Source organism: Arachis ipaensis, chromosome B7, assembly GCF_059453495.1.
Source record: "Arachis ipaensis isolate K30076 ecotype BB chromosome B7, ASM5945349v1, whole genome shotgun sequence".
Lineage (NCBI taxonomy): Eukaryota > Viridiplantae > Streptophyta > Magnoliopsida > Fabales > Fabaceae > Arachis > Arachis ipaensis.
This window is the reverse complement of record NC_142442.1, coordinates 37,350,127-37,375,060: the sequence shown is the minus strand read 5'-3', so window position 1 is coordinate 37,375,060 and position 24,934 is coordinate 37,350,127. Positions and strand designations below refer to the sequence as shown.

Below are 24,934 nucleotides of genomic sequence, written 5' to 3'. Positions count from 1 at the left end.
GAGTTCTTCACAAACCATAGACTCCCAAAGTTGATCTTCCTTGTGCGATCCGAGATCCCACACTTTGTTTTCACACCCGTCCTTGAGTTGATCATGGTGATTTCCTCTGGGTGGCAACAGAGATGAATTCTCATGGAAGCACCAAACTATCCTCCTAGACCCATTCAATTGAGTACTAGTCCAACCTTTGCTCTTTGAAGCTTCAACCATAATGAGCCTAGACTTACAACGCCAACCACTAAACATCCTCCTTTTACGCTTAATTTCGCAAAGCGCCCTAAGTTGGCCATCCGTCTCAAGCAAACCAAATTCAAGTGGGATAATAAAGCTAAGAGTTAGAAGTTTTACCCACTCAAATGAAGGATTAGATGACAACCTAGGTGGAGGAGTTCCCAACGGTCTTGACAAAACACGCTCCACTCCCGTCCATCCTTTTTGGAAGGCTTCCACCACTTGGCAAGATACTTCATGCTCTACCTCTTGCCAAGCTTCCTCAAGTTTACATTCTTCTTCACCAATGTCCTCTAGCTCTTTCTCATCACTCAAATCATACATAGGAGGTTGAGCGAAATCTACCTCATCATCAATTTCGAGCATAGTGGGGAAGGATTCTTCAAGCTCAAAAGGATCATATGTTGGTATGGAATCATCATAAATAGGAGGGCCTATTACTTGGGACACTTCTTCCAATTCTTCAGTCACATTGTGCCTTGGAGGTTGTGCACTCTCCTCTTCAACATCAACTTCGAACTCCATGGAAGAAGGCTCTTCAATTTGTGCTTCCTCTATGTACTCAACATATCCTAAGGCTCCAACCACTACTTCCTCTTGTTCAATAATCTCTACCTCCTCCTCTTGTTGCACTTCTTACTTTAACTCTTCTTCTTCACCTTGGAGCTTCAAGTTCACTCCCTCACTAAGCTCCTTGGTTACTTCTCCACATTCAACAATGGGAGTGCCTTGATTGTATAGGCTTAGTCGAGATGAGACTATGTTGCCAATGGCTTCTACCATGATAGCCATTTTCGCTCTTAACTCCTCAAACTTCTTTTTATCCTCCTCGTGTCGCCTTAAGATATGAGATTCAAGATCTCTCAATTCTAGCATGTGGGCTTCATCGGGAGGTGATGGTGGAAGAGAGGGTTCATTGTTTGAGGGAAGGTTGTTGTAATTGGAAGGTGGTTCATATTGGTAAAATTTTTGATGTGGTGTGTATGGACTTTGTGGTTCATGGGAGTATTGGTGTTGGAATGGTGGTGGCTCTAGGTATGGTTCATATGATGGTTGATATGGTGGATACGGGTTGGGATCATATGGAGGTGAATGGTGGTATGAGGCTTGTGAGTATGGTGGAGGGCTATATTGAGGGGTGGGATCATATGCATATGATGATTGTGGTTGACAACCACAATGAGGACCATCACACACATTAGATTGGTATGCATCAAGATTTGAATTGCACCCATAAGAAGCCGGAGGAGGTTGTTACCAAGAAGGGTGTCTATAACCTTGGGGCTCCTCCCACCTTTGTTCTCCAAAGCCTTGATGCAAATCCTCATTAAAGCTTCCATTTTCTACAACATAGTTTGAACCAAACTCATAGCCAAAGTGATGAGAATTCATGGTGATAAGAGAAAACAAAAACAAATTCTAATGAGAAACAAAGAAAACCAAATCCTAAAACTAACGAAGACTAACAAACAAAACCAAAAATCAAGCTATTCACAAAATATACAATAGCCAATAACATAGCACCATTGCAACTCCCCGGCAACGGCGCCATTAATTTGATACAAAAACTTGTTGCCGGTCTAGATTTTCTTCTTAAAGAAAGGAATTACTTCATTGTAAGCATAGCTCCAAACCAACAAACAACTCTCACATCAAATTAAAATATGGTTTTGTCACAAGTACAAACCCCAATGAAAATTAACCGATGTATTTGGACTCCGGGTCGTCTCACAAAGAATTGCAATGAAGTGTATGCTTATTGGCTATGAAGGAACAAGAGGGGTTTGATTTGATAAGAGGACAAGAAAATAAATGACAAGAAAAGTAAAGAGAGCAATTAAAGAAAGCAATTAATAAAGAGAGACATTCATGGCAAGGATTGAGATCATAGGCTTTCCATCTTAGTTAGTAATAACAATAATTAACAAGAATTTATCTTATTTCGTCATCTCCAACATTGGAAGAAGGTATCACATTATCTTCCATGAGAGAAAGTCAAACAAGACTAGCTAATCTCAATCCAAATGTCCCAATCAACTCACTAATTAAATTAGCAAGAGATTAGAGTCAATGGAATTAATATTAACTAACAACTCTAGATCACCAATCTAAATTGGGTTTTCATGACTCAAGATTACCTAATTACTCTTTCCAAGCCAAGAATGCTCAAAATCTACTCTAAATCCCAACCAAGCATTTTGTCAAACACTTGGTGGGTATAAATGGAAAGCATGGTAAATATGCAAGAATTATAAATCTACCAACTACCAATTGCAAGGAAAGTAAATTCACAACTCAAATCAACAATAAAAGAACATCAAATATTAAATTGCATTAAAAGGGATCCAAATCCAAAAAGAGCATCCATGAACATAAAAGAAAGCATAAAAGGAAAATTAACACTACAAACCATGAAAATCAAAGAGTAGAAGCAAGAATTCATAAAGGAAGCAAGATGAAAACATGAGATTGAACCTAGATCTAGAAGAGATTAACCTAACCTAACCTAATTCTAGAGAGAAGAGGGAGCTTCTCTCTCTAGAAACTACACTACATGATGCTAACACTTCAAACAATTGCTCCCCCTTTGCTTAAACTTCAATTCTGCATGAAATACATTCAGAAACAAGTTGGATTTGGCCCTGGGCAGCTCAGAAATTACCCCCAACATATTGCCTTTAAGTGAGTCACGTGTTGGTATCGGCGCGTACGCGCCATGTGCGCGTGCGCGTCGATTGGCTTTTTCTTCATCCGCGCGTACGTGGTATGTACGCGTGCGCGTCTCTATGTGAAATCACTTTTGCGCGTGCGTGCCTTGTACGCGTGCGCGTCCATCGATGCATTCCCAATTTTTTTTTGTTTCCTCATGCATTCTCCACTTTGCATGCTTTTCTCCTCATTTCTTCCATCTAATACTTGCCTTATGAACCTGAAATCACTCAACAAACACATCAAGGCATCGAATGGAATTAAAGTGAGTTAAAATCACCAATTTAAGGGCCTAAAAAGCATGTTTTTACTCTTAAGCACAATACAAGGGAGAATTACAAAATAATGCTATTTCATTGAATAAATGTGGGAAAAGGTGATAAAATCCCCCAAATTAAGCACAAGATAAACCACGAAATTGGGGTTTATCAGTCAGCAACCTCAAATAAGATCTGCTGCAGCTTCATCTGTGCATCAAGTGGATTGTCTAATTTCCCCGTCTAGTGGTGCTGGTGCCCCCGCAACCTCATCTTTACGCCCCTTTCAACCGCCTCGTACCGAACCACTACCTGCTCCACAAACTTGCACGAATAGTGTTCAAAACTCGGAGCCGGGCGATGAAGGCTTAAACCCAGAGGAAGATGAGGTAGACTCTTTTGAGCAACATGTTGACAACCTGTTTGCTGCATCGAAGGCTTAGAAGCGCAAGGGACGCAAGACCACCGAATTTTGGGATGTTAAAACAATTGGTATACAAGAATTTATCCCATTTATTTATGCTTAATTTTTCTATGATTTCATTGCATCTTGGCCACAATGGTTACTCACACAGAGTAACTATAATTTATAGAGTCCGATGGGACATTCAAGCAAATTCATCTAAGTGTGAAGGAGGTTATGAAGCCACCTAACGGTAGAAAGATCGTACTCAGGTTCAACGAGAGACTGCAACTAGTTGAAAATGAAGCTGATATACTGAGAGGTGTTCTTGGATTGCTAGGACCTGGCTACACCAAATTCCTAATCTGCTAGAAAGAATGGAGAAAGGTTCGCTCCAAGGACAATATTGATAATGAATGTGTAAAGGTAAAATGTTATATTGTTGTAGAGTTTGAAAATTTTAATTTGTCAGCTACTAACAAGTTAATTTTATTGTTGTAGGAAATGTTCCATTTTAATGAAGATAGTGGAGGTGCTATCAAGCATACAGTATTAAAAATGCTAGGGAAGGCTTGGAAGGAAACGAGGAACAGGTTGTACCATGGTTATTACAACTCAGAACTAACTATTGAACAAAATATTGAAGACCGTCCATCGGGAATTACGGCAGATCATTGGAGATGGTACCTTGATTATCGCAATAGCGAAGACACAAAGGTAATATATTTTTATTTCATAATAAAAAAAGTCTATTTATGTTACATTTAGTCAAAAAACGGTGTCTAGTAACCTTTACTTTTGATGGCATGATAGGAGAAGTGTAGGAAAAATGTTGTGAATCGATCGAAGTAGTTATACACTCACACTAGCAGATTGAAAAGCTTGGCATGGCTTGGAGAAGAAGAGGTAATTTACGTTTGACTCACTTTTTGAACATTCTCTTCGTCTACCTATTCACTATTTAAGCTATATTGATACAGTCAGAATGACAAGGGTGTCCAGTTAGTAAAGGGAAGTTATGGACCTTAACGCACAAATAACCTAATGGCTCCTATCTCTATGATGCAGCTCGGGCTATTGGTGTAAGTAATGTGTTGAGAATCGCTAAGTTGTTTCTCATAGGTTTTGTTTGTTAAAATTGTGTTGAAAGTTTATTCGGTTAGCAATTAGCTAATAAATGCTTATGCTCGCTTATCTAACTGTGTAGGAAACAATTGCAGAGATTGAGCAACATGATGAATCATCTAGACTTTTGTCTCAGAATAATTTGCTTGTACAAGCTCTTGGAAAGGAGCATCCGAGTAGAGTACGTGGCATGGGATATTGATAAACCCCGATTTTGTGGTTTATCTTGTGCTTAATTTGGGGGATTTTATCACCTTTTCTCACATTTATTCAACGAAATAGCATGGTTTTGCAATTCTCCCTTGATTTGTGCTTAAATGTAAAAACATGCTTTTTAGGCCTTAAATCGGTGATTTTAATTCACTTTAATTCTATTCGATATCTTGATGTGTGTGTTGAGTGATTTCAGGTTTATAAGACAAGTATTGGATGGAAGAAATGAGTAGAAAAGCATACAAAGGGGAGAATGCATGAAGAAACAAAGATTGGGAACGCATCAAGGGACGCGCACGCGTACATGCCGCGTCCGCGCGGATGGAAAATTTGCCAATTGTCGCGCACGCGCACATGGCGCGCACGCGCCAATACTCTTACATGGCCCACTTAAAGGCAAAACGCTGGGGGCGATTTCTGAGCTGCCCAGGCCCAAATCCAACTTGTTTCTGAGTGTATTTCATGCAGAATTGAAGTCCAAGCAAGGGGGAGCAATTGTTTGGTAGTATAGCATCATGTAGGTTAGTTTCTAGAGAGAGAAGCTTCCTCTTCTCTCTATAATTAGGTTAGGTTAATCCATCTTAGATCTAGGCATGATTCCTTGATTTCATCTTGCTTCTTTTCCAATTTCTTGTTTCTACTACTCTATTCTTCTTAGTTTTTATGTTAATTTTACTTTTATGTCTCTTTATGTTTATGAATACTCATGTTGGATCTTGTTTACATTTAATGAAATTTAATGTTGATGTTCTTTTAATTGATGATTTGAATTGTTGATTTACTTTCCTTGCAATTTGTAGTTGGTAGATTTTACTATTTCTTGTCATTTATTATGCTTTCCTTTTATGCCTTCCAAGTGTTTGATAAAATGCTTGGTTGGACTTTAGAGTAGATTTTGAGCATTCTTGGCTTGGAAAGAGTAATTAGGCAATCTTGAGTCATGAAAACCCAACTTATGTTGGTGATCTAGAGTTGTTAGTTAATATCATTTTCAATGACGTTAATCTTTTGCTAATTCAATTAGTGAGTTAATTAGGACTTTTGATTTGAGATTAACTAGTCTTGTTTGACTTTCTCTCATGGAAGATAACCTATACCTTCTTCCAATGTTGGAGATGACGAAATAAGATAAATTCTTGTTCATTATTGTGATATGATTGATTAATCTTGTTTGACTTTCTCCCTATGTGTTGGAGTTGACTAAATAAGATGAATTAATCATTGTATGACTAGGATAGAAAGCCTATGATCTCAATTCTTGCCATGAATGTCTCTCTTTATTAATTGCTCTCTTTACTTTTCTTGTCATTTAATTTCTTACCCTCTTATCAACCAAACCCCCTTGCATTTTCATAGCCAATAAGTATACACTTTATAGCAATTTCTTGTGAGACGACTCGGAGTTTAAATACTTCGGTTAATTTTTATTGGGGTTTGTTATTTGTGACAACCAAATTTTTGACTGGGAGGGTTTTTTGTTGGTGTAGAACTATACTTGCAACGAAAATTCATTCATTTTGTGTGAAATTCTATACCGACACGACAATTTTTCTTAAATCAGGTATTTCGTTTTGCGGCAGTTTAAAACTGCCGCTAATCCCTATAAAAACCGCCGCTAAATTCCGTTTCTCTTGTAGCATGCTAAGTCAAAAAAAAACTAAGGAAGTAAGAACCCAACAAATGGCCCACCACTTCCTAAACTTAACACTACTTAAGAACAGAAAATCAGAAACATACCTCGCCCAATTAAGATAAATATATGGTTAATAAATTGACGATACACAAACAGTACAAAACAAGCACAGACTAAGTGCACCTTATTTAAATGTAGAATGCATCGAAATTACTTAATAATGATGACACACAAACAAACTCAGTTCAACACAAACACACAAACAAGACTCAATCAATCACAAAACACATGAATGTAAATTTCAAATCTAGAATGCAGCAACCCATTGGCCAGCGGCAGACCCTTAAATGGAGTTCAGATCCACGATGGATTAGTCCTTGACCTGTCGGGTCGGGGGATACCGTGGGAAACCAAAAAAAAATTTCAAATCTAGAAAAGTTATCAAAATGTTGCTCATAATTTTTGTTTCACCCTCTTAATAAGAATTTGTGTTACGGTTAAAAAATTTTGGCATTAAAATTGAGAAACTTCTATGTAACAAAAATTTTGGTATTATTTCTTGAAAAATTCTACATAACTCAAAACTCCTCATCTTTCTTCTTCTTCTTCATTATCATTTTTTCTTCATCTTTTCTTGTTCATTTTTCCTTCTTGTTTTACCTTCTCATGATTATTTTTGTTTTACTCTCTTAATAAGAACAAAAACAAGAAAAAATTAAACAAAGAAGAAGAATAAGAAACACATAATACTGCAAAATCACTAGGAAGATGAGGAGAAAAAGAAAAAATGCAGCAACAACAGTAGCAATAAAAGAACGACGGTGAGGAGAAAACGTGTGGCAAAGAAGAAGCAATGCGAAGAAAAAGGAGGAGAAATGCGAAGAAGAAGGAGAAGAGGAAGGAGATGAAGAAGAAGGAAGATAAGAAGGAGGAGGAACGCAGGATACAAACGTTCACGTTAGTGAGGATAGTTGAAGCGTGTATCACTCTCTCACTAATGAAACTAACTTTTGTTGGGTTTGGACTAACTTGATTAGACTTAGTTACTAAAAAAACTTGAATGTGTAACAAGACTATTAATATATTGGTGTTTCCTAAAAGTTATTACCCAAATTGCTAAAAAAATTAAATAATTAAATTTAAATTTAAAAATATAAAAATAAAAATTTAAATATTTAAAAGTTACTATAAAAAATAAATTAGACATTAAATAAAAAATACTATAGAATTGATCTAATATATTTTCTAGAGATCTCGCTAGAAAACCAACTAGGGTTTAAGCGTGTAGCCAACTAGTTAAAAAAAGTTCATTATAAAAAAAATAACTCTCCACTATTCTAATTTTTTAAATTTCAAAATTAAAAATAAAAACTATTTTCCAACTAATTGGCTCTAAGTTTTTTTTTTTTTGTGACTGAAATAATCTAAAAAAAAAAGAAAAACTAAATAAAGGATCTTCTTAAATAGAGGGACAATCCTTTTTAAGACTACTCTTAAACTCCTCCCAAGGTGAAGGAAGCTTCACATGAGAAAGTTGTAACTTCATCGCCATCTTTGCCATAGTATCTGCCACCGTGTTTGCATCTCTCATAATCAAACGAAAGTCAACACGCCAATTCCAATGCATGATATCTCTTATTTTGAGTACCAATGGATCAATAAACCCAAAACCATCTTGGTGATTAGTAACAAGATTAAATGCTTCCACACAATCCGTCTCACAAATAACATCTCGTTGACCCACATCCCAAGCTAAGAGATATCCTCTCCAAATAGCAAACAATTCCCCTTGAAGAATACTATTACTCTCAATCATTCCCAAACACCTCCTTTGCCAACTCCCATTACAATCTCTAATAACACAAGCAAAACCAACACTATCACCCGAACCAAGATAACTAGCATCACAATTAATCTTGAAAGCACCAATGGATGGAGGATTCCAAAAATCATTTAGCGTAGAGGGAAGGGACATACGTTGTAATTCAAAAATATTCCTAAGCTCCTTTTCTGAAGTTAATGCCAGACAAGTCACTTTTTCCGGAGGCCAAGTTTCATGAGGATTAAAGATGTCATTATTCCTTGCTCGCCATATCCACCAAAGTCCCAAAAAGAACTTGAACGGATGCTCTCTGCTATGAAACAAGAACCAGTTCTTCAAATCCAAAGGATGACAGAAAATGTCCAACCTGTGCCATACAAGCTGAGCTTTTGGGCAATCCCGAATACATTGTAAAACCGATTCCTGGTTAGAAAGACATCTTGGGTACCTATCCGATGACGACATCCCTCTTCTAAAGCGAAAATTTGCAGTAGGAAGAGCCTCCTTAAGACACAACCAAGCCAAAAACTTATGCTTTTTTGGAACAAGCTGACACCAAAGCCAAAGCCAATTTTCCCGCTCCTCCCAACCAAAAATCTTCTTACACAACCACAATTAACCATTGCGTGAGTCATAGACTTTTGCAGCAGACTCAAACCAATACCAACCCACTTCTGGACCTGCTTGCACATCTGGATTGTAAGAGAGAATATTACCTTTCAGATTTTGAGATAAAGGAGAATAAAGAATATCCAAATGCCACCTACCAACCGACCAAATATTCTGTATCCGGAGATTTGAATGTGAACATAATCCATCTCGTTAGATAACCGTCCTTCTCTCCTCCAGCTAGAAAACCAAAAATTCTGGTTCAAATCCCCAATATACCAAGCAAACCCATCCTTCAACACTTCCCAAGCCTTGCAGAGACTCCTCCAAATGGGATAGCCCTTATTTTTAGGACAACTAAAACAGTTATATAGAGATAATCGGTATTTGGCATCCAACAATTAGACCCATAACTTGTTTGGCTATTGGAAGAAAGTCCAAATTAGCTTCCCAAGAAGAGCAATACTCACACAATAAGGATCTCTAATCCCCAACCCTCCATATTTTTTTGGAGTAACCAGTACCTTCCAACTAACAAGATTCAATCCTCTTCTATCAACTTGTCCTTTCCAAAGAAAAATTTTCATCATAGACTCCAATTTACTAATGATTCCTTTGGAAAAAATAGAGACCTGCATCTGGTACGTGGGAATAGCGGCTGCAACAGAATTAACCAAGCAGAGTCTACCAGCCCGATTGAGTAAACTCCCTTTCCAGCTTGCTAGTCTACTTCGAATCTTATCCAGGACACCATTGAAAGCTGAACGGGTCACCGTAGAATGGATAAGGGTAACCCCAAGATACTTGCCCAAGTCCTGGACAAATCTGATAGAGGATACCCCAGTGAAAACCTCTTTTCTTGTTGCAGAGACATTCTTGGAGCAAAGCGCTTTAGACTTCTCCACATTAATCTTCATCCCAGATGCTTTGCAAAAAGTCTCTAAAACCAACATCACATTTTGCACTTGTCTCTTGGTAGCTTTACAGAATAGAAGCAAGTCATCCGCAAACATTAAATGGGATATCCTTGGTCCCCCTCTAGAAACAGCAACCGGCTCCCACAAGCCCAAATCAACCTGATGACTAATAAAGCATGCCAATCGCTCCATACACAACACAAAAAGATAGGATGACATAGGGTCTCCTTGTCTAAGACCCCGGCTAGGAGTAAAGTCATTCAGACGATTCCCATTCCAAAGAATAGATAAGAAGGAAGCAGTGACACAATTCATAATCAAATTAATTGTAGGAATAAGAAAACCAAAGCTCTTAAGGGTATGAGCTAAAAACCTCCAGTCAACTATGTCATAAGCTTTCTCTAGATCAATCTTAAACTCCAGTGTGCCTTTCTTTGATTTAGTCTTCTTCATAAAGTGGAGGACTTCTTGAGCAATAATGATGTTGTCAAGAGTTCCTCGTCCCAGAATAAATCCTCCTTGAAGCGGGCCAACAATCTCTGCAAGATGAGGACGGAACCTATTAACAAGGACCTTCGTGATGATATTGTAAACTACATTGTAAAGACTAATTGGCCTGAAATCTTTCATAGATATTGGTGATTCAACCTTTGGAATAAGAACCAGTAAAGTCTCCATCATTCTCGGATCAAGAGTAACACCAGAGAATGCCTGCTTCACCATCTTCCAAACATCAAGACCAATGATCTCCCAATATTCTTTGAAGAAGAAAGCTTGAAACCCATCAGGACCCGAAGCTTTAAAGGAGTTCATGTGAAAAACAGCTGTTCTGACTTCCTCCATAGTAACTGGTGCTGTAAGATTATTGCAAGCTTCCTCATTCAGAGAAGGCAGAGGCACATCACCTAGGCAACCCAAATCAACATCATATAAATGACAGAATAAGCTTTTATAGAACGACTCTGCTTCTTGACTCAAAACCTCTGGATCAGTTTCCCACACTCCATCCTTGAGAAAAAGGCCATGAATTTTATTATGCTTCCTTCGCACAAGAGTTTGAATATGAAAGAATCTTGTATTCCTATCCCCAAACCTTACCCACTGCTCTCTGGACTTTTGGAACCATATGAGCTCTTCTTGCACTAGAGTATTAATATAATCATCAAGCAACTGTTGCTCTTTCTGACGTAAATAAATGCTATCTACCACTTCCAAACGCTTTTGTAAATAATTAATCTGCTGCTCTAATTCACATTTCTTAACAAAAATGTTACCAAATACCTTCGAGTTAAACTCTAGTGAATTCTTTTGTACTTCCGAAAGCTTGCTATGAATCCCTCTATTACCAGACCACCATGACTGATTCACAATATCCCTATACCTTGGATGAGTAGCCCAAGCAGTAACAAAACGGAAAGGTCGATTCCCTTTAGGCTGAGGACGACCTTTACAACGCACCAGAATAGGACAATGATCAGACTGAAGCCTATTTAAAACTTCTCCATAAGCCTCTGGAAAGATAGATAACAAACTACTATTTATATAGACTCGGTCAAGCTTTTTTGCCACGTCAACATAATTTTTCACCCTCCTGTACCAAGAAAATCGCCTCCCAATAGTCTTCAGATCAAACAAACCACTATCTCCTAATGAAGTAGCAAACATGTTTGCTCTTTGATGAGAAAATTGGCAGCCCTTAGATTCATGAGAAAATTTAATTTCATTAAAATCACCAAGAACAATCCAAGGTCCTTGAAATACCATGGATTGTGCAACAAGATAATCCCAAAGGAGAACCCTTTTATTAAATTAAGGACTACCATAAATACCACTACACTTCCAAACTAAATTATCAAAAACATCAATGAACTTACAACAAACACCCTTTATAGAGGATAGAAATCAAATACTCCCCTTATGCCCCTCTGCTTCCACTATACCAACAGAGTGATACCCCCAACCTAAGTTTATTACACCTTAGTTAATTTCCTAGACTTTTTTATTTTTTGGAAATTTGGTTCAATATTTTTTTCCTTTTAAAATCTATTTATTAAAAATTGAATAATAGTTTCCTCTTCAATTGGTAAAACTATTTTTGGTAGTTAAACTTTGGTGCTCACGGTCACAGAACATTACATATGCCCATTTGTTGTTGTTATCCCCCTTGCTCGCACTTCGATTTACACAGTAACCAACCAACCATCAAAGACCCCACATCACTAGTTTTCTAGTATTTTTCTACAAATCAGAATCATCACCAACCCCCTTCTGCACCCACCACCACCGCCAATATATACACACACACACCACTTTGCGATCCACCACTCTCATTGTTGGTGAGTAAGTGCTGTGTCTCCCAAAAGAGAGAAAAGAAAGAAAGAAAGAAAGAAGCAATGGCCATGGCTCTTCGTAGACTCTCCTCCACTCTTAACAAACAAACATATTCCCTTTATCGCATGGTATCCATTTACCAAACAAACTTCCATGACAATTTATTTTGCATTTCATTTCATTTCATTGAAATCTATTCTCTCTGTTTTTGCTTGCAGTCTTCTTCTCTGTCGCCGCAAGAGAGAGACAAAGCTCGCGCTGCCGTAAGCACCTCGAAGATTCTCCCTTCCTCTCTTTCTCTTATTCTTGAAAATCATGATTCGCTTTTTCACGTTTCGTTTTGTTCGCGTTGTGCTTCTGAAAATGATCGCAGTGGGTGAAGCAGCTCAACGAGCCTCTCGAAGTCATTGATCCTGAGATCGCCGAAATAATCGAACTCGAAAAAGCTCGTCAATGGAAGGTGCCTTAATCTAACTGTTTGCTCAGCTCGTAATGTTTAAACTTCAAACCATGTTTTATATTGGAACGTAACGTTTGTTTTTTGTGTTGTTCTTTAATAGCTGATTTGTAGTAATATTACCAAAATTGAAAGCGACTTTTGATCTTTCAATATAATGAAAATGTGCAGCATATTATATTTGTCTATTTATTTATTTATTTAATGCTAAATAAAAGATCTAAGAAGGTGGCGTTTGGATTTGAAAGGGGCTGGAACTCATACCTTCGGAGAACTTCACGTCACTGTCAGTGATGCAAGCTGTTGGATCCGTGATGACAAACAAATACAGCGAAGGGTATCCGGGAGCTAGATACTACGGAGGAAATGAGTATGTGCATCTTCTTATGAATTTGAAATTATGAACCCCAAAGTCATAAATTTATATTTGCTGGTGTTTTGATTTTGGGTATTGTCCATAATAATGTGTGTATTAAAGGTACATTGACATGGCCGAGACCTTGTGTCAGAAACGTGCACTTGAAGCTTTCAATTTGGATCCAGCAAAATGGGGAGGTACATTACACAAAATTGAGATGGCATCTAGATGTAATTTGGGTTATGGCGGTATTTTATTTATTTATTTTCTTGTGCTGATATCCACTAGCAATGGTTTTAAGATTTAGCCATGAGTTCTCTAACTTAATATAATATTTTTCTTTATAAGTAATTGGACATGTGGCTTTTCATGACTGATGGATGTTGAATTCATTGCCTAGCTTTTTGGTTTCCTGTTTCTAAATTCTCAAGATCACAGTTTTTCATTGCATCCAATCATTGTACTTTGTTTATCGAGTGGCAGCCATCAGGAACTTTTAAATCTATTGGAGGATTGTCTCAATACATAATTCATTGGATATGAATATCAAGTATGGGCATCAGTTTTTGAGTTAAATAATATCTAAACAATTATTTTCACTTCTCTAATTCATTCATGGCTTTTCTACTGTTTCCCTCTACAACTTAGTAAAACATGATTTTGATAGTTTGCTTTCTTGGAAGTCTTATATTCTCTGCTTTCAACAGTTAATGTGCAGTCATTATCTGGCTCCCCTTCCAACTTCCAAGTTTACACTGCTTTATTGAAGCCTCATGAGAGAATTATGGCACTTGATCTTCCACATGGTGGGCATTTGTCACATGGCTATCAGGTTATGTTTTGCTTCTGCTTATGGTTTGTGGTCATTGTATTGTCCCTGTTACCTTGAGTTGATAATCATAGCAAGTCTGTGATAAGTCATAGGTAATAGCTCATTTTTTTAGTGTTGTTTGAACAAAGAGGTAAGTGAACAATATATGAGTTTGGATCAAATGAACTGGTGTATATTAACACTGTCAAATAAGTTTCTATCGGAGTAACCTTTTACAATATATATGAGGAAAAAGTACAAATAAGCATGCTACGGAGGATACAAAAGCTTGTCAAGTAAAGAAATACAAGGAAAAAAAAACCATCTAAAAAGAACAACGTACCCTGTCATCTACCAATTACAACCAAAATGGAAGGGATAATGGACTTCATTGATAAAGTTCTGATTACATTACCATCCAAATAGACTAGTGATCTTATATTAATACAATGACTGGAAGCAATCTAAACAAATTTCAATAGAGGCAAAACATTTCTAAGCATATTGGCAAACTGCAAGTAAGGAGTTCCACACGCTTTGATCTCCCCTAAAGACTTTAGTCATACTTCATTAACAATCTTTCACTAACATTCGGCTATACTATCTCTTAAATTATTGGACCGTTGTATAGACTATGGATTGTAGAAATAATTTCGGTATCTCAGCAGAATTTTATTTTCTGGTTATACTCCAAAAATCGAAATGCACCTCTTTGCTGCTTTGTATTCACATCTATTTTGTTGTTAAATCATTATTTTATAAACACTGTATTCACTTATCATCATTGCTGAATGTTGTCCTGTGTTGTTTTAATATTGTCTGGACAAAGTGGCAACTCTATCTGACTAACTGACCATGGCAAATGTCATTGCTGAAACTTTTATGCAACACGAGTTTGGAATTCTTTTCCTTTTATCACCCGAATAAAAAGTATTAAATCAATTTCTGTCATATTTATCCGTTATTAAATCAATTTGTCATATTTATCCGTATACAAGTTATTACTATTTTCTCTTATGCAGACTGACACCAAGAAGATATCAGCTGTATCTATATTCTTTGAAACGATGCCATACAGATTGGATGAAAGCACTGGTTATATTGATTATGACCAGGTAGGCAGGTACCATTTGTTTCTGTTCATGAATATTTCCTCTAATGGGTGAAAGTCTTCTCATCAGTCAGCGCTGCTTCAATAGCTATCACTATATTTATGGCAGCAGCTAAATAGTTTCTTGTCTGATGTTTAGTTTTGGATGTATCATTGGAGATTGGTGTTAGCTCATTAACATATAACAAATTGGGGCAATTGTGAATTTCAGATATATGGGTTTTAATTTTACTCTCCAATTAAGTTTTTTTGTTTCCAATTCTAATGATTATTTGCCATTTTTTTAATTCTTTTCAAAGTAAAAACCTGCATCATGTATCATTACATGTCATTACCCTGGTGCATGCTCATTCTAATCTCAATATTTAATCTTTTCATATGCAGGTTCAGAATACTGTGTCCTCATTGTACATGATGACACAGCATTCATCATTCTGCCATCTATCATTGATTGTTACATTAGTTTTCCCTAACAAATGAGGGAGAAAGGTTCCTGAGCTTGTTGGAGAATTATATTTTCACTTATTCTCAAAGATTATGCTCTTTCAAGCATAATGTGGGTTCTGCCTTTTCTATAACAATTTTACTCGTTTAATATCTGCAGTTGGAGAAAAGTGCTGCACTTTTTAGGCCAAAATTAATAGTTGCTGGTGCCAGTGCTTATTCCCGCCTTTATGATTATGCAAGAATTCGCAAGGTAAATTTTATCTAATTACAGAAGATAATTTATTTTATTATTTAGAAGAATTAGGTGGTGATGACATTGTATCTTTTGTGATTTATTCTTATAGGTCTGTGATAAGCAGAAGGCAATTATGTTGGCTGATATGGCACACATCAGTGGATTGGTTTCTGCAGGTGTTATTCCTTCTTGTTTTGATTATGCAGATGTTGTGACAACCACAACACATAAGTCACTCCGTGGACCACGTGGGGCAATGATCTTCTTCAGGAAGGGTCTGAAAGAGATAAACAAGCAAGGGAAGGAAGTGAGTCTATGGTTCTGAATTTATTGATATATGGAATCAAGAAATTAGAAAATAGGGTAAAATAAACTACAATTATCCTGTGAAGTATATTCCCATTTCAAATTGCTGCCCTGATGTTTTTTGCCGTAAAATGCTTGATTTTTGAGTTAAGATCAACATAAAGGTGGTTTGTGGATACTAATGAAAGCAATACTATGGGGCATAAAAGTGAAGAGTATTTTAGTTTAGGAGCATTATACATGATATATATTTTACCTTACACTTACGAAATATTAGTTCCGTAGTTGAAGTAGTTGTTGACTGTGTTTGCCGATGATTAGTACTAAATATTTTGTGTATAAATTTCTTGGTATTTTGCATTATCTCTAAGTTGGGTAGTTCTTCATTTTCTGAATTTCATACTACAGGTGTTCTATGACTATGAAGATAAAATAAATCAGGCTGTTTTTCCCGGACTTCAAGGTGGTCCACACAACCACACGATTTCAGGCTTAGCAGTTGCACTGAAGCAGGTTCTAAAATAGTTTAGCCAAAGAAAATATTTTGTCATTGTTTTCCTTGCAAACACCAATATAATATTTTCTATAAAAGCTTAATAATTCTCGTGCATCTTTAGGCTGATTTAAGTTCGGTTCTTTTTCCATTTCTGTAAATTTAGGCTATGACACAAGAATTCAAGGATTACCAAAAGCAAGTTGTCAGTAATTGTGCGGTATTCTCACAGGTATTATGAATGCCTGCAATTTTTTTTTCCCGAGAAAAAAGAGAATTCTTTGTATCAGTATATGAAGCTATAAACTGTTTTTAGGTTTATCTTCTAATTGTTTGGAACTTTGCCCAAGTGTCTAACTAATTTGGGTGTAATACCTGATGCTACTGTGTTGATTGAACTGCAGAGTTTGCTAGAGAAAGGCTACGATATTGTATCTGGTGGAACTGATAACCATCTATTGTTAGTTAACTTAAGAAACAAGGTAAAGGGTTTTTTCTCTGAAAATATTATGGTAATATTTTTATTTCATCAAGAATTTGACATCGTGCCAAATTGTTTGTCTGTGTCAGTAAACTGGTTCAGAACAACCTATGTATGCTTAGTTTAAACATGCATTAGATACGGAGAATGGAAATAAGATACTAGAAATATCTCATGCTTTTATCAAGCGTTTTTTTCCTTGAGTTATACAAGTGTGTTCAAACAAACAAAATTTACCCAATGATTATACCAATTCATTTTGGCAGTAGTTTCATGTTTAGATGTGGTACTTACGGAGTTACAGTATATACATTTCTAATCCTAATTGCAAGAGATGTTAAAGCTTATAGTGTTTGTTTGATGTGTAAATTATTTATATTATAGCATCAAGGGAAAGCAACTTCTAATTACATGATATTTGGTAGGGCATCGATGGCTCAAGGGTAGAGAAGGTGTTAGAAGCAGTTCATATAGCAGCCAATAAAAATACTGTTCCAGGGGATGTGTCTGCTATGGTTCCCGGAGGCATCCGAATGGGTACAGTCTCTCGGAGTCTCAATGACCTTTTTCCTGCCTATTAGGGGACCTATGTTTATATTGTGATTATTTTATTCATGATTCAGGGACCCCTGCTCTCACATCAAGAGGGTTTGTTGAGGAGGATTTTAAGAAAGTAGCTGAATTTTTTGATTTAGGAGTCAAGTTAGCCTTACAGATTAAGGCAAATACCAAAGGTTGATCCCTCATCTTCTTTAGCTGCCATAATCTGAGGCATTGCAGGATATCATAGCTTTCTATCTCACATGCTTTTCATCTCTTATTTTATGGTTCAGGTACGAAGTTGAAAGATTTTGCTGCAGAAATGCAATCAGATGCATGCCAATCTGATATTGCAAAGCTCCGTCATGAAGTTGAGGAATATGCAAAGCAGTTCCCCACAATTGGCTTTGAGGTGGAGAAAATGAAGTACGGTAATTGAACATTTTATATGACATATCCTTGGGAGTTGAATTCTGGAAATAACAAGTGTTGCTTAATGGCTTTGTACCCACCGAGGCTTGATACAATTTTGAATTGTATTGTTGCCCATTACTAAAATGAAGAAAGGGAAAATTTCCCTTTAGTGATGGATTTGTAGAGTTTAGCATGTTCTTCCAAAGTTAGAGAAAAATTATTGTTGAATTGAAAATGAAAATTCCCTTCTATTGTCGATTGTTGTGTTGTGGTTTTAGGCTTTTAGCTATAAAATTAGATTGCACAATTGTTGTATTTTGTTATATTTGCATAGATCGTACCTGCTATTAAGGCGTTGTACATTTGGCAAATTTCGTGGTAAAGAAATCAGGGTGTACAAGTGTATTGAGTGGAGCTAGTAAGTGTAACATGCATGGTACAGCTACAAAGCTTAGAATTAATGGGAGCAAAATAGTATTTTAAAAACTTTTGGTGATAATAGAAAAAATTTTTTAGATGCATCAAAATTAAAACTCAACATTTTTAAGGACCAGAATGTTTACAATTTATGCTTATTTTCAATTCGGTTCAGAGAATTTTGTTTTTTGTGCAGCTACAATCAAATAACAAAGTAGTGGACAGATAAAGATTAAAGGTTAAAGATGTTAGGAAATTGGTATTGTTATTTTTATTTTGATGTTAATTTTTTAATAAATTTATACAAATATATAATAAAAAATAATGAGTGACATCATAAAAAATGGAAGTGATATTATCATATTTTAAAACTTTTGGAAGACCAGTGCTTGTCTCTTGTTGGGAGAATCACTTTAGCCAAGACAGTTTTGAGTCCGCTTGCAAATTTTGATGTGTAACATTCGAAACTACCAAAGGAGATATGCAACCAACTAGAAAAATCCCAAAGAAAATTCATCTGGGGTGATTCTGAAGGACAAAAGAAAATCCATCACATTGGTTGGAGTACACTTTGCAAGCTGAAGATCCAAGGCGGAATAGGAATGAGGAACCTTCAGGCTGTTAATGAATCATTCCTTATGAAGATCATTTGGAGGCTTATCACAGAATCAGACTCACTATGGCGAGAGTTTTCATTAGCAAGTATATAGAAGGAAGGGAACGAATAGAAGGGCTTAGTAGAAGGGCAAATGATTCCATCCTCTGGAAAGAATTAGTGAGATTACGGCTACAGGTGAAAAAGTATTGTAGATATGTGATTGGAGACGGGAGAAATCCACTTTTTTTAGAAGGATAAATGGGTGTCGAATTATGATAGACTTGATAGAGCTGCCATCAATCCAATTCCCAGTTCTAGAAAAGATGATTTGGTTGCGGACTATGTGAATGACAAAGGTGAATGGAATATCGTGAATATTCAGAAGTTTCTGCCTGAACACATCATAAATATCATTAAATTCATCCCTCCCCCAAAGAAAGATTTGCAAGATTCAATTTGTTGGGAATTAACTACTGATGGATGTTACACTGTTGTATCTGCTTATAAAGAACTTACCAAGACAACAAATATTGAGTGCACGTCCAAATGGATGTCAATTTGGAAGTGGAAGGGACCAGAGAGAATAAAAGTTTTCATGTGGCAGGTTTTTCATGAAAGAATTCTGACAGCAAGTAGAAGAGGCAGAATGCTAAGGACAAATCCAAATTGCCATTGCTGCACTGGACACCCTAAAACAGCACTCCATGTTTTGAGGGATTGTCCGAGAGCCTCAAGAATTTGGACTCAACTCTTAAACCCAGCCGCGGTTGCGGTCTTCTTTGGTTTAGACTTAGAAGGGTGGATAAATTTCAATCTTAAAAATGATCTTGGGAAGCACTCCCTGTTGGATTGGAAGGATGAGTTTTTTGTAGTTAAATGGTTGACTTGGAAGTGGAGAAATTAAGAGATATTCTCACCACCATTCATAAGACCCAAGAACACCAATGTAGTGATTAGGAACACAGCCCAAAATTTCAAGGAAGCTTATCAAAGAAAACAGCAGGGGATGAAAGGAAGAAAATCACAGTCTCAACAGTATATCATTGGACTATACCTCCCAAGGGATGGATAAAGGTGAATACTGATGGAGTTGTAGGAGACAACAGGACAAAAGCATGTTGTAGAGGTCTCCTCAGAACTCACGAGGGAGAGTGGTTGGCGAGATTTCAATCTAACGTGGGATGTTGTTCGATTTTGGAAACAGAATTGTGGGGAGCCTACCATGGGATGAGAATGGCGTGGGAATTAGGCATGAGAAGACTTATCGTGGAAGTGGATTCAACTGAGGTCTATGACATTTTGAACCAGAAGTTTCAATCGCAGAAGACCAATGCCCTTTTAAGAAATATACAGGACATGATAAATAGATTATGGAAGCTTGCTTTCAATCACACCCTCCGTGAAGACAACGAATGCACTGATTGACTTGCCAAAAGGAGCTTAGGGAAGCAATCTGCTTTTATCTTTTTAGATTCTCCACCAAGTGATCTCGTCAGGGTCATAGATAGTGAGAAAAAAAAGGAATTAGTTTCCTATCCTTTAGAGAGTAGTTAGTGTTTATTCTTTTGGATCTTGGTCCCTTAATTTCACCGAAAAAAAAAATAGTCGATATAAAGTTATAAACCGAAAGGCTAAATTATTTTTTTTAAAACTATCATACTAAATTAATTAGAGAAATGATAATATTATTTTCATTTTTTATAATGTCATTTCCCGCATGAATTTTTTTTATTGTATGTTTGTATGAATTTGTACAAAAAAAATGTGATATCATCAAATAAGAGTAACATTTCTCAATTAATTAATGTGTAAATTTTTTTTCTATATAGTATATACATTTTGAAAAACTAATCTGAAGCATTTATTCTTATTTTTACAAGTAAATGATACTTTATAGTTTATATAAACAACACAAAAGAGTGATGGATTTTATAAAATAAATTAAAAGTGCTTCTAAGAATATTGTCATTACCTGATGTCTTTTTCTAGTCGCCAGCCAATGGCTGAAATGAAACTGGATATCTAATATATCCGTTCCCTTCCCTTAGACCCTTACCTCAATTTTCATCCAAGCAACACCAACCCAACCCAATCAATTAACTTAATCATGTCAACACTACTCAATTCCTCTTTCCTTCCTCCATAATCAATTCAATTCACGTTATCTTTTTATGGCATCATTTCCTTCTGCTTCTGCTGCTCTCATTACAACTCTTAAGCTCCAACCACAATTCAAAACACACCCACCAACCTCCCTTCCCATAGAAAAGGTACCCCCTCCCCTCTCTTTCACTTCCTTATTCAATACATCTCTTTCATTCTTATATCAACAAGGTTTATTTACCATTTTCTTTGGCTTTGTATTAATTATTTTGGATAATATGAATAACCATAGTTACATGATACGTCATATTTAAAATATTTTATGCAAAAAATATGCATACATAGTTCTGGTACAAAGATGAATTACGTGAGAATTAGTACGCGGTCCGCTATCTAATTAGTGAATTCATGTAACTATCTGAATAACTATTTTAACTAACTTACCGACCAACTAACCTGATTCTTTTTTGAATAATGCTATATATTCAAATTTTTTTCTAGCATTATTTTAAATCTTATTATTTAACTTAGTTAGACTTCGTTAATAAAAAGACTTGGATGTATAGTATTACTTTTGTTTTTTTATTTCAACTTCTATGGATTGTTACATCCAATTAGTTAATACTGCCTAGCAAAAGCATTTAACTTCCACACACATTATTTAAGAAAGAAATCATTTCTAGTTCATGAAAATCAAACTTCTTGATCAAAGTTATAATTCAAGTCCTAAAGAGAGCTTTAGCCTAATTAACCAAACTAATTCTATTGCTTGCTTTCACTTAATTCGTAATTAACATGCATTTTATTTATGCTTTCAGAGTCAGGGCATTTCTTTGCAGAAAAGCAACTACTTCACGGATTTGGATCCCAAGAATCTTGATTTTCGTGAAACGATCTCGTTGACAAAACAAATGACAGAGCTGGACTCATCTTTCTATTTTCCCCTGTTGCAAGAATGCTTAGACAGGACATCTTTCCTGGATGCACAAGTTATTCATGGTCATGCCATTAAAACCGGAGCGCACCAAGATGTTTTCTTGATGTCATTTCTGGTCAATGTTTATGCTAAATGTGGTCGCATGGAAGCCGCACGCAAAGTATTCGACAAAATGCCAAGGAGAAATGTGGTGGGTTGGACTACATTGATGGTGGGTTATGTGCAGAAAATGCAGCCAGAGAATGCTATTTATGTGTTCCAAGAGATGTTGTATGCAGGGAGTTATCCTTCCAATTACACACTTGCCGTAGCTGTAAGCGCTTGTACATCAATGCGATCAGTTAAGTTAGGGAATCAGTTCCATGCTTACATAATCAAATACCAGATTGATTTTGACACTAGCATTTGCAATGCACTTTGTAGTTTATACTCCAAATGTGGCAAATTGAAATTAGCTCTCAGTGCATTTAGGAGAATCAAGGAAAAGAATGTTGTTTCTTGGACTGCTGCTATTTCTGCTTGTGGGGACAATGGTGACCCAATGACGGGTTTAAGACTTTTCGTTGATATGCTTTCTGAGGACACACAGCCTAATGAGTTAACTTTATCCAGTGTCTTGAGCCAGTGTTGTGAGATTCCATTATTAGAACTCGGGACTCAGGTTCATTCGCTGTCTGCTAAATTAGGATACCAGTCGAATCTGCGTATAAGGAATTCTTTATTGTATTTGTATCTCAAGTGTGGTTGCATTGATGAGGCACAAATTTTGTTTAGCGGAATGGATGATGTTAGTTTGGTTTCATGGAATGCAATGATTGCTGGGCATGCACAAATGATGGAGCTCACAAAGGATAATATTTCTGCTTGCCACTATGGAATTGAAGCACTCAAACTTTTCTCTGAGTTGCATCGGTTTGGCATGAAGCCAGACCTGTTTACCTTCTCAAGTGCCTTATGTGTCTGTAGTAGGATGGTGGCTTTAGAGCAGGGGGAACAGATTCATGCTCAGGCCATCAAAATCGGGTTCCTATCGGAAGTGGTAGTGGGGAGTTCACTGATTAATATGTACAATAAATGTGGAAGTATTGAGAGGGCAAGCAAAGCATTTCTAGAGATGTCTACTAGGACTATGATATCATGGACTTCCATGATTACAGCTTTTTCACAGCATGGTTGGTCTCAGCAAGCGTTGGAGCTTTTTGAGGACATGAAACTAACAGGAGTTAGACCAAACGCAGTCACTTTTGTTGGGGTTTTATCTGCTTGTCGCCATGCTGGCATGATCAGTGCGGCACTCACTTATTTTGAGATTATGCAGAAGGAGTACAAAATCATGCCTGTGATGGACCATTATGTTTGCCTTGTTGATTTGTTTGTGAAGTTTGGACGTCTAGACGAAGCTTTCAATATGATTAAGAAAATGGATTTCGAGCCTAGCGAGTATATCTTGTCAAACTTGGTAGCAGGTTGCCGAAGCCACGGTAATCAGGAGTTGGGGTTTCAAGCTGCCGAGCAGTTACTAAGTCATAAACCGAAAGATACCGAAACATATTTGTTGTTATTGGATATGTACCATTCTGTAGAGAGATTTGAGGATGTTTCTAGGGTGAAGAAGATAATGAAGGAGGAAAAAGTTGGAAAATTAAATGATTGGAGTTGGATCAGCATCAAAGAAAGAGTGTATCCATTTAAACCGAATGACAAGGAATTCCCTCAGAGTTCTCTAGTTTATGAATCATTGGAGGTTTTAATTTTCAAAGCAAAGAATCTTGGATATGAGATGCTAGAAACTATGGAGATAAGTGAAGAAGACAAGGAAGAAGAAGAAAAAATAACATCAACTTCCATTTATCACAGTGAGAAGCTGGCGATTACATTCGGATTGGAGAACTTGCCGAGTTCCTCGCCGATACGAGTAGTGAAGAGTACCTTAATGTGCAGAGATGGCCATGATTTTGTTAAGTATGTATCAACACTGACTGGTAGAGAAATCATTATCAAAGACAGTAAGCGGCTTCATAAATTTGTGAATGGACAATGCTCATGTGGGGATTTCGGTGTTTTATTCTGATTTTCCTCTAAGCAGCATCAGATCTTTTTAGCATAAAAATTGATACATTATTTTTTGTACACTTCTACACTTGTAATAACACGTTACTGTTTGTAGGTTGTTATTACAACTTCAGGCTATGAATGAAAAGTTTTCACTAACTGGCTAACTATTTACTTTCTTTAGAAGCTACTAAAAGAACATGAATCTTTCTTACATTGCTGAAAAATTCTGCTCAGATAATCAGTTCTGCTCTATGTATAAAATGGCTCCAAGATTTTGTGATGCAGATCATCTAAAATATATTGGATTAAACGACTTAATAATCAGTGTTATGATGTTATCTATTGTATAAGGGATGGTCTATCAATTTTCCGGAATGATGTTGGGATGATGTTGTTTATTTTCTTAAAGCTGCGAAACCTCTTATTCATGTCCTTTGGCTTGTTAGTCATGAAAAAATAATTGATTTCGCACATGAAGCAATGCCAATGGAAAAGGCTGAGGAATCTATTCAAAAAGCCCCAGGACATTTTCTATATCACTGATTTAAGATGAGAATTAAAAGTTCATCCATTTAATGCAGTTGCTCAGTTTCTAACCCCGGCATTTTACTATAGCAACCCAAGGAATGAGTTCAATTTAAAAGTGGTGGTGGGATTTTTATAAGGCAATTGGCAAGCTGAGTGAAACACAAGAGGAGGCAGATAAAATTTTACTTGAGTGAGATCCTTGTAAGAGAGCCAAGGGTACCTTTGGAACAAAGGAGGCAACTAAATCAAGAACCTATTACTTTTCTTGTAAGAAAGCTATATTTATTGATAGATTTAGTTTCATGACATTTTTTTCAGAGGAATACTAGAGAACTACCAGAATTTATTGTTTTTGGCCATCAGCCATTAATATTTAAAAATATGTGCTAAAAG

At 36.5% G+C, this 24,934-nt stretch overlaps 2 protein-coding genes across 2 annotated transcripts; both read left to right on the top strand.

Annotated features, from left to right (window-relative positions):
• Nucleotides 1–12,033: 12,033 nt before the first annotated feature.
• Nucleotides 12,034–18,389, top strand: LOC107609164 (serine hydroxymethyltransferase 1, mitochondrial). Its single transcript, XM_016311009.3, has 15 exons — nucleotides 12,034–12,378; nucleotides 12,469–12,513; nucleotides 12,624–12,710; nucleotides 12,956–13,077; nucleotides 13,186–13,262; nucleotides 13,773–13,897; nucleotides 14,899–14,991; nucleotides 15,592–15,684; nucleotides 15,779–15,976; nucleotides 16,384–16,488; nucleotides 16,635–16,700; nucleotides 16,873–16,950; nucleotides 17,375–17,486; nucleotides 17,573–17,683; nucleotides 17,783–18,389. The coding sequence occupies exons 1-15, from the start codon at nucleotides 12,313–12,315 to the stop codon at nucleotides 17,926–17,928; spliced, it is 1,524 nt and encodes a 507-aa protein (XP_016166495.1). The 5' UTR covers nucleotides 12,034–12,312; the 3' UTR covers nucleotides 17,929–18,389.
• A 2,499-nt stretch (nucleotides 18,390–20,888) lies between these two features.
• Nucleotides 20,889–24,169, top strand: LOC107609766 (pentatricopeptide repeat-containing protein At1g11290, chloroplastic). Its single transcript, XM_016311789.3, has 2 exons — nucleotides 20,889–21,188; nucleotides 21,840–24,169. The coding sequence occupies exons 1-2, from the start codon at nucleotides 21,090–21,092 to the stop codon at nucleotides 24,027–24,029; spliced, it is 2,289 nt and encodes a 762-aa protein (XP_016167275.1). The 5' UTR covers nucleotides 20,889–21,089; the 3' UTR covers nucleotides 24,030–24,169.
• Nucleotides 24,170–24,934: the final 765 nt, after the last annotated feature.

Bases quoted from the DNA above. Each gene is read 5' to 3' on its own strand.
- LOC107609766 (XM_016311789.3), top strand. From the start codon at position 21,090: ATGGCATCATTTCCTTCTGCTTCTGCTGCTCTCATTACAACTCTTAAG. The intron at 21,189-21,839 runs GTACCCCCTCCC...TTATGCTTTCAG, and splicing joins CCTCCCTTCCCATAGAAAAG to AGTCAGGGCATTTCTTTGCA.
- LOC107609164 (XM_016311009.3), top strand. From the start codon at position 12,313: ATGGCCATGGCTCTTCGTAGACTCTCCTCCACTCTTAACAAACAAACA. The intron at 17,487-17,572 runs GTACAGTCTCTC...TTCATGATTCAG, and splicing joins TCCCGGAGGCATCCGAATGG to GGACCCCTGCTCTCACATCA. The intron at 17,684-17,782 runs GTTGATCCCTCA...TTTATGGTTCAG, and splicing joins GATTAAGGCAAATACCAAAG to GTACGAAGTTGAAAGATTTT.